Source organism: Equus asinus, chromosome 23 (assembly GCF_041296235.1).
Source record: "Equus asinus isolate D_3611 breed Donkey chromosome 23, EquAss-T2T_v2, whole genome shotgun sequence".
Lineage (NCBI taxonomy): Eukaryota > Metazoa > Chordata > Mammalia > Perissodactyla > Equidae > Equus > Equus asinus.
In genome coordinates, this window is record NC_091812.1 from 19,429,834 (window position 1) to 19,440,154 (window position 10,321).

The 10,321-nt window shown below is 41.6% G+C and overlaps 1 protein-coding gene across 1 annotated transcript in view; it reads left to right on the top strand.

Annotated features, from left to right (window-relative positions):
• The window catches only part of LOC106831010 (solute carrier family 28 member 3-like), a 33,153-nt gene extending 23,594 nt beyond the window's left edge, over window positions 1-9,559 (top strand). The window contains exons 14-17 of the mRNA XM_014840982.3: window positions 3,398-3,479; window positions 4,203-4,301; window positions 4,532-4,652; window positions 5,535-9,559. Of these exons, the coding sequence (XP_014696468.1) occupies window positions 3,398-3,479; window positions 4,203-4,301; window positions 4,532-4,652; window positions 5,535-5,655 (423 nt within the window). The 3' untranslated portion in view covers window positions 5,656-9,559. The remainder of the gene's footprint in view (window positions 1-3,397; window positions 3,480-4,202; window positions 4,302-4,531; window positions 4,653-5,534) is intronic.
• The last annotated feature ends 762 nt before the right edge of the window (window positions 9,560-10,321 follow it).

The following is a 10,321-nucleotide window of genomic DNA, read 5'->3' on the forward strand; positions in this document are numbered from 1 at the left end:
TTTGGAATTAATGTCCTAGGCACATATTGGGCTTTAAAAGGAAAGGGGAGGGAAAGCATAATGCCCAAGCTTCTACCTGAGATGGCCCACCTATGAACAGCCCCCACTCTCCAGCCTCCCAAAAACCAAACATGCACATTTACTCCCACGTGTTACACAAAATAACAGCATACCCCAGGACAGTGCTGATTTGTATGTTCTAATCAGGGCATTTGCCCCATGCATCTGATGTGCGCAGTGGCTCTGTAGGTCTCCTTTTTCTCAAGTGTTCATTCTTCAGCTGACCACACAACGGGGCTTGGCCGAATGTCCTCATTGTCTGGATGCCACCACAAAGCAGATTGCTTCCCTGCCAAAAGTAAACTGTAGGTTCAATTAAGTGAAATGTTTTTCATTCCCAACTGCTGGTTGCCAGGAGAAAGTAGTTTTGTTAACAAGCAAAGCAGGCTCACAGGTCTGGCAATGCTGAGCAGATTTGTGAGCAGGTTAGTAAGAGGAGAGAGACAGGCCAGTAGAGCTGATTTGGGTTGGGGGTGAGCCCGACCAGGGGCAGGTGCACAGAGGACATTTAGGAATATGAGCTCAATGGCTTCTGTCATTGATGGCTTACAATAGAAAAGCATTTTGTTTGTCCAAATTTTTATTTCTAATCAACAAAATGGAGATGAGTCCCTGCAGTTTCTGTTTATCAACCAAGATTTGGTGGGGGTGTCCCCGTAGTCTCCTGGAAAAGGTACCACATGACTGAAGTGTAAGATCTGGATCCATGAGGTAAAAACCCCGTGTTATCCATTAAATTATGCTCAATGCTGACTCCATCTGATGTAAGGGTCAGATTGTATATGTCACACTTTATTACTCCAATTTTCTCTTTCTCTCTTAGAGTTAAGATAATACGTTGCATGTTTGCTCATTTGTTTATATGTAATACATTTCATGGCACAGAAATCAAAATGTACAAAAACGTATAGAGAGAAAAGTGAGTCATCCTCCCTATTTCTCTGGCACTTAGCTCTTCTCCCTGTGCCATATTATGCTCACTATTCTTAGCCTTGCTGTTTACTCTTAACAACATAGCTCAAATGTCTTTCCGTATCAGTGCCTGAGACATCGTATTCTATGTACAAGCACACCATAATTTATTTTAGCCAGTCTCATGTTGATGAACACTCATTAATTTTTTTCTATTGGAAGTAGTGCTACAATGACTGTCCCTGTACATATGGCATCTTTGCTCATGTGCAGGAGAGCTGTAGGATGTACTATTAATCTCCTAGTGCAGTTCTTTCCATCACGTAGTCTTGCACGTTTATGGGCAAAGACAAAGTGGAATCATCCCAGCCTCCTTTTCCTCTTCTTATAAAACCCTATGTGGCCCCATCTGTGTGCCCCCCTCCGCAGATCCCCAGAAAGGAGAAAGAGGACTCTCAAGCACTTCATGCCCTCTCCCTCCTGATGGTCCCCTAAAAAGTTGCCTGTTTTTGAAGCCAATTGAACTAAATGAAAAGCACTAGACAGAGCAGGGGACGAGGATGAGCTTTTCCAGAAACAGTGGACTGCTCAGATGCTTGAAATATTTTTTTCCCTGCCTGCTATATGCATGCTGATTGAAAACATCAACAAAGGAGTTCTCAGAAACCATGAAAATAAGAGGGCCCTTACCAACAAAAACTTATTATGACCACTTGAGTCTTGAATGACAGCTTTAAAAAATCCAGTTAATGAAAGAAAAAAAAAGACACCACCAGTTTTGCATGTAGCATTGGCCTGGTTTATCTTTTGAGCCAAATCATAGATTTTTCAGGATTTGGGGGAAAATACTTATTGCCTCAGTTGTGAGGGTGCCTTTGCCAGATTGGCTGTGCCTCCGGTGAATAGTGAAGTGCCCTGGCTCTTCCAAGCCTCTGGAGTCAGTCCCTCACCCTGAGAAAGAACCATCTGGCCTGAGCAGCACCTCTTGCCTTCAGAATAGAGACGGAGGGCCGTGCTCACATTTGGACGAATTCACCTTCCATCCTCTCGAGGCCCTGTGAGAGGACAGTCTGTTCTCCTACTTCCAAGGGGTACCTCATGTTCCTATGGGCTGCTCAGAGCTGAGGAGCAAAGAAAGGCAAGCACAGCCAGATGGAAGGGACTCCTGTGATAGCTGTAGAATCCTTTCTACTGATAGCATTCCTTTTACATTACATCATTTTTACTGAAGTATAATTTACATAGAAAACAGCCCATTTTTGATGTACATGTGAGTTTTGACGAATGTGTCACCTGTGTAACCACGACCACAATCAAGATGTAGAACATTTCCATCTCACCTAGAAAATCTTCCTCAGGGCCAGTTGTTGTCAACAGCCCCCTCCCCTACCCCAACCCAGTCCCAGGCGGCCACTGATCTTTCTTTCACGATAGATTACCTTTGCTTCTTCTAGAATTTCCTATGAATGGACTCACTTAGCATTCATGTTGTTGCATGTATTAGTTCTTTTCCTTTTTATTGCAGAGTAGTATTCTATTTTATGGTTATCCACAATTTGTTTATCCATTTGTCTGTTGAAGAACATTTGGGTTGTTTCCAGCGTGGGACTGTTGGGAATAAATATTCATGTACAGTCTTCTTGTGGGCATAGGTCTTTATTTCTCCTGGGAAAATTCATTAGGAGTGGGACTGCTGGGTCATGCAGGCAGTGGATGTTGACTTGATAAGAAACTGTCAAGTATGTATGTATTTTACAAACAGGCTGTCAGGTTACATTCTCACCAACAATGTATGAGAGTTCCAGTTGCTCCACATCCTCACCAACACTTAGTATTGTCCATGTTTTCAGCCATTTTATTGGATGTGTAGTGGGATCTCATTGTTTTAACCTGCATTTCCCTGGTGACTAATATTATTGAACATCTACTCACGTGCTTATTGGCTATTTGCGTGTCCTTTGTGAAATCTTTTTATTTGTTTATTAGGCACTTTTCTTATTATTGAGTTACAACAGTTCTTCTTGCATTTTGAATAAGTCCTTTGTGAAATAAATATGAATATTTTCTGGGGCCAATTTTGTGTCTTCAGCAGCTGGTCCTGTGCCTGGCACATTGTAGCAGGTGTCCAGGTCACATTGAAGATTAAAAGTTGTCATTGAGCAGAAAGTAGCATTTGTAAAGGCCAAGATTACCAATTCCAAGTCCTTTATAGAGTCTCTGAATCCACACAGCCCCTCCCTCTCCATCTAAATTCAAGGGAAAACAGAAAAAAGGGTCTAGGAAGCAACAGGTCTTTGACACCATGCACTTAGCACTTATTTTTCCCTATTGATTCTGTCATCAGAATAGAAAAACAGGTTAGGATGTCAGATTTACTAAGCTGGTCATACCATGTATTCATCTGTGTGTTTATGTTTATTTACAGATTCGTTCTGAGACAATCGCCACTTACGCTCTCTGTGGCTTTGGCAGTGTCAGTTCCCTAGGATTAGCAATCAGCACTCTCAGTAAGTAAAAAGAATATTCTTCAACAACAAATGTGATGTGAACATGCTTCAGATCTCCATGTTCCTCTGTAACATTATTCATGTCAGGAAAAGAAGGCCCTGCAAGAGCAGTAAATCCTTTGGTGTCTATTTGTTATCCCTGCTCGCAATGTAGTTCCCTGTGTAGACCCAAGCTAACATCGGGAAGAATTTGCCCAAATGCACAGGTGCTTCTCCAGCCAGGGGTGACACATGGCTTTCACTTCACATGCCAATTCCAGTAGACTTATAACAGCCACGTGGAGAAGGATTCTGAGGTCCAATGGAAGTTAAGAGGGAAAACGCTGTGATTAGTGAGTGATGCCTGCCATAGGCACAGATGTGGATGGCAGATGAGTTGCAGATGTTTGGGATCCTCCCTTGTGTTGCATTTGCCTTGCTGTGCCCTCAATATGCTGTGTGCACCCTTTGGATGAAACTTAGGGCTTGTTTCTTCTGTGGAGAATGGAAGCCTCTGGGCCTTTCAGTGTGGACAATCTTCTTTTCCTCCCACACCAGAGGACTTCTCTGGACATGGAACTCATCACTAAGCTCTTGAATCATGAATTTCTGAGCTAAGTTTAAAAAAAAGAAAAGTCAGCTGCTCTGAGAATCTAGTCCCAGAATAGTTATCAGAGGTGGGGAATTTGGAATTCTAATCAATAAGCCTCAACATTAACCTCATATCTGCTTCCATGTTTCCAGCATCCATGGCTCCTTCCAGGAAGCGTGACATCGCCGCAGGGGCAGTGAGAGCTCTGATTGCAGGGACCATCGCCTGCTTCATGACCGCCTGCATCGCAGGTACTTCTTCTGTTCTTTGTGTCCTGTGTCCCTGTGCCCACAGCTCTCAGGGGGGCGGTGCCTCTAACCTGCACATTCAGCATATGCTGTGCAGAGAGCTGAGAGGCAGAGCCGTGTTAAGCATGTCATGAAGTGAAATGTGTGGAGCATGGTGGCGTGGCTAAGAACAGAAAGAGACTTCAGTGACCTCGTGAATTAATAAAATCCATGGCACTCTGTTCCACTTCTAGGCATCCTCTCCAGCACTCCTGTAGACATCACCTGCCATCACATTTTCGAGAACACCTTTGCCTCTGGCTTATCTCAAAACACAACTGACGTGGTGTCATGTTGCCAGAGCCTACTGAGCAGGTATTATATTCTTGATCATAACTTCTTTGTATCCATCATTAATTTAAAAATTAGACCTAAAGACCCCTTCTACTTATTTTTAAACTTCATAACTCTTACTTTATTTAAATATGAGAACCTCTGTGGCAATCTAACCACCTTTCATTTTGACGTTTCTCAGCTGAGACTAGGACCCATAGCCATCTAGTGTCACTCAAGCATTTCACAGGACCCCACTATGTGTTGGGCACTTGGTGTGAATTAGCTCGCTCACACCTTGCAGATACAGTGTAAGTTAGGTACTGTTGCTTTTTCTACGCATTATATAAGATCAGGGCTTGGGGAGGCTATGTCACTGACCCAAGCAAAATGAGCTCAAGCACAGTCAAGACAGAAAGACCCAAGAAAATCTGGGTCTTTTTGCTCACAGAGCCCATTCCCTTAACTAGTACTGTAGTACTCTAGTACTAGTTACTAGGTGCTGCCTCCCTTTCAAGGGCATCAAGCAATTCAGGCTGTCCTGACAACACAGTGATGGTGATGGGCCATGGTGGATGAGGGGCTGCCAGTGCCGCATGCTGGCCACCCCCTCCCTGTACAGTTTCTATTTGCAAAATCAATACCCCTAGCCCATCTGCCCTTCTTAACATGCAAGGGTTTTATAAGGATTAGTTCTAGCTTTATTTGTTTATTCTGGAGTATATAGGGAGAGTCCTTGAGGCCAAGAGGGTTTGAGAGTCAAAACTATTTCACTAGGGCCTCTGTCCTTAACCCATGCTAGCCAGAATGTGAGGGGGGAAGTCAGCTCCCTGTCCTATGCTATTTTTAATATGTCATCTTCTGCTCATCTACTGTTTCCATCTTCTAAGGCTCAGCTAACTGTTTCATTCCACTTTCTACCAGCACTGTTGCCGTGGGTCCCGGGGAGGTCATCCCAGGAGGGTACCACAGCCTGTCTTCTTTGAAGAACTGCTGTGAATTGTTGAAGCCATCAACACTGAACTGCACTTGGATTCCTGAATAACTCTGAATTCAGCCACTTCTCCAACAGAACTCTAAGTACAGATACTGAACTTTCTGCTTCTGGGAGAAAAATAAATGCTATTGTCCACAGATTGGTACTTCCATCATGGAGTCAGCTTTAACTGGAAAGAAGAAACACAGGAGTGAACCCTTCAGATCTAGAGCATCTTCCTCCCCTCCTCAGCCCTGTCCCCGCTGAGAACTACTATAGTGTCCCAAAGTGAGGTGTTGTCTCCAGTCCCGCAAGTGTCTTCTGACCTTAGAATTTCAGGACATTTAACCAGAATGCAGGTACAAATGACAGCTGACAACAACTGGGCTGTGACTCTGCCATACTCAGTGTGAGTCTCTGAGTAATCCAGAGTGACCCACTTTAAGAACATCTCAGGTGAGGTCTCTGCTTTCACCCTGGCTGAGCTGAAATAGCCTTAACGTTAATCTCAGGTGGAGGAGGACCAGTCACATATCACCCACTCATCACCTGCCCTGAGGAAGTCCCACAGAAATCAGGAGTCCTTCAGGAGAGCGCCTAGACCATTCCAAAGCTAGGTTTTAAATGCCGTTTGCTTAGGTTATACCAGTCACCTTAAGCTGAACTATGCTGCAGTAACAAATGATTCAAAAATCTTGGTGGTTTACAAGTTTATTTTTTATTCATAGCATGTGTTTATTGAAGCCTAATTTTGGCCATATTCCATGTTGTCTTCATTTCCAAGACCCAGGCTAAAGGAGCAGCCCCTATGTGGGGCATGTTGGTCTTATGGGAGAGGGAAAAGAAAAATGAGGACCACCTTATGGTTCTTAAAACTTCTGCTAGGAAGTGACACCCTTCACTTCCACTACATTACATTACCCAAGGATAGTCATGTGACAAGCGTGAGTCAACGTCCACAGATGATTTATACTGTCGTGGGGAGGGATAGAGAATATTTTGAAGAAATAATATGACATTCCACATGCGTACATAATATCCATGTCTGCCTTTGAGAAGTCAACCTGGTATACAGCATAACTGTAAGCCTATTCATGTGGGAATTTGGTTACGTTCCTGGTGACAAGACTGGAAAATGGTGCTACTCGTTAGTCAAAAAGCCATGTAAGGACCACTTGAAGAAGAAAACTTTCCATTGCTACCTCCAGAAGAGCATCAGCATCAACTTGCTTAGTGGGTATCAAAGAAGAACCTTAACGGGTTATGAGACTTAGTGTGTTTTGGAAGAAAGTTCCAGAAACAATGGTGGGATGCCCTTTGATGCTCATCATCAATGCCCTTAAAAGCATAAAGAGCATATTTTGTGAGAAAACACATACAGTAATGACTGGGTTAAAAGGTGATTCACACAAAAGAATGCATGTGAGAAAGGTTTTGGAAACTCTTAAGTAATTTATTTATATTTTTCACTTTTGTTCATGCACAACAGTAATTTTTTTAAATCCATGTGTAAATAGTTGATTTCTGTTTTGTGATGGTGGTGGTGGTAGTGAAGGAGGAAGCTAAGGCCCAAAGATTTAGCTAAATCTCTGAAGTACATTGTACTAGGATATTTCTACTTATTGATCACTTGTATCAAATTTTTCTTGGAACTCAATGTGTTCTTTCAGTATTTAGACTTTGTTTTAGGAAAATATATTTACCTGTCTTTCCCTCTGTTCTCAGTGCTCTGGCGTCAGCCTTCATTAAAGCCTGTGGCAGAGTGTGTCAGGGATGCCAGCTATTCACATGTTGGATCTCCTTTGTCTTTTATCATTGTTATTTTTCTAACTCTTTTTTTCTCATTTTAACTCTTTGCTTTTTTCTACTCTGTTTTATTCCTAAAACTCTCTTTCTGAGAAAATCTCTTTGCTGTTTCTAGTGGGCCTCTCCGGCCAATTAATTTTCAAATTCTGTCTGTTGCCATTACTGTTCCTTGGATGTTTGTAGCTCTGCTCTGAGCTCTTTGTTTCTTTTTTTTTCCCAAGGAAAACTTAATTACTGCCCCCCCCTTTCTTTTTTCACTATTTTCTTCTTTTTCATCAAAAAGTAATGTCCATTTTTAATAAAAAGTAACAATGTTTTACACACACACCTTTCTCCCTACCCTGTTCACCTCAGTTCTTTCTAGTACCACACACCCCTAGATTATTATTATTAATTAGCAGGTGCATCTTTCTCCAAACTTATGTAAGAATATGAGGAATATTGTTGTTTCTACACAAATAGAATGAGCCTCTTTATGTACCACCTTCAACTTTTTTTCACTTGGCATTACACTTTGGAATTCCTATAAGTCGTTATATATAGTTCTAGCTCTATCCTTCCCTTCCTCCTAGAGTGTGTGTGTGTGTGTGTGTGTGCGCGCGTGTGCAATTCTACATAAATGAGACAATATACAAGCTGGGGATGGAGGGAGATAGACATTTTATTGTCCTTCTACTTGCTTCCCTCTTCCTCTCTCCTGCCTCTGGCCCACCACACAGGTAACCCCGGTTAAATAACTTGCTGTTTTTTTAAGTCATTGCACTTTTTTTCTTTACTTTTTGGTGTTCAGGTGGTATTTTACACACATGTCGATCTATTGTGGATTGGGATGGTAGTTTTACAATACAGATCTACCCCAATTCACAATGGTGTTGCATCCTGATAAACCCCTTGTAAGTTTCAAATATCATGTCAAAAATGCATTCAATGCTCCTAACCTACAGAACATTATAACAGCCTAGCCTACCTTAAACATGCTCAGAACAATTACGTTAGCCTACAGTTAGGAAAAATCACCTAGCACAAGGCCTATTTTATAATAAAGTATTGAATATCTCGTGTAATTTGTTGAATACTGTACTGAAAGTGAGACATAGAGTGGTTTATGCACACAGAATGGTTGTATGTGTATTGGTGGTTTATCCTCGTGATCGCAGGGCTGACTGGGAGCTGCAGCTGCCCAGCATCACAAGAGAGTGTCGTACCACATAGAGTATCACTAGCCTGGGAAAAGATTAAGATTCAAAGTACGGTTTCTACTGAATGCCTATCAGTTTCACACCAACATAAAGCCAAAAAATCACAATTCGAACCATTGTTCAGTTGGGGGGCACCATCTGTCCTGGGATTACTCACATTTCTATGCAGTTTACTTTTCTTCTATAATAATACTGTGTGGATAGTCAAGTCTGCTGGCAAAACTTTCTTCTTTTCAAAGTCTTCATAACAGCCCATGTGGTGTATGTATATGTGTGAGCCGGTCCTTTGTGCACAAGGATCCACTTTGTTTCCAGTTTGTTTTTGTTTTTTGGCTACTTTGAACAGTTTGTCCATTTACTGTACATACTGCTGCTTTGATTTTATTTAGCAGTGCTGTCTGATCAAAATATGTTGCAAGTCGCATGCAATTTAAAATTTTCTAGTAGCCTCATTAAAAAGTACAAAGAAACTGGTAGAGTTAATTTTAACAGTATATTTAACTCAATATATCCAAGATATCATTTCAATAAGATATTTTACATTCTATTTATTAAGTCTATAAAACCTAACATATTTTATACAAAGCATATGTTGAGACTAACTTTTCATTGGCAATACTTGATTTTTATTTAGATTTCATAAAATTTACAGTCGAAAAATAAATTTACATATCCCAGTTGTTCCAAACATACTTAAAAGTTTTCCAATGGAAACTTCCATTTCCAACTAAAATGAGTATCACTTTTAGGTTAAAATTTGGGGTCCTTAGTTCCATATATGAAATAGATCCATATTTCAAGTATTAGTGGCTACCATATTGGGCGGTGAAATTCTACAGCATGATTTCCTAGGTGAATTGATGTCTGTGTAGATATTTCATATTAATACATGTTGTCAGATTGCTTCTTAGAAAAATATGTTGTCTTAATTTTCATCTGCTTCCTGGTATAACCTTTCTGATGTGTTTTATTCACGTACCTCTGTGTGTATGTGTGATATTTTTAATGCAAAATGATCACCTAAGTCCCATGCTGATTTCTTTTTTTAGTTTTGTCCATCCTTGAGCCGAGGATGGTGTTACTATTCCTGAGCAATATATGAAAAGATAGTAAGGGTAAGGACCAAGTGAGTGAGCTGGTGAACACGTTGGGCTTGTGGCCTCCAGAACCTTCTCAATCCCCTGTGAATGTTGTGAGTGGCTCTGGGCTGGCTAGAAGTTTCCCACCTCCCAGTGAAACCACCTGATGGAGGTTTTTGGTGGTGGTGATGTCTTCACTCTTCTCTAGCAGACACAGAAGGTGGAGGGCTGTTTCCTCCCCCAAGTTCATCCTCCACCCATGTGCCATCATCTCCTAGGATGGCAAAGATGGAGTGTGTGTGTGTTTCCTGTGTGTTTGCTTGGTTGTTGTCTGAGGTCATCAGGGCTGACAGCAGGTTGCTGTCCATCTATGCACCCCGACCTTGTTTAAAGGCAAGGTTGTGACATCTATTTTGAAGAATTCTGTAATTTGTCTAGTCTGCCCATGACATTTGAAGCCCCCAGCCTTCTCTCTGTGTCTATATTCACACTGGTACAGTTTCCACTAATCTGAAAACCCTTTTTCAAACATAGTATTATGGGTCTAGATGCAATGTTTTCCAAATTTCAATGAAGAAGGAAGTTTCTTTACTGTCTCTGTTCTCCTTGTTGTTCTCCACTGGTTTGCAAAAGGAGAAGGAGGCAGAAGTG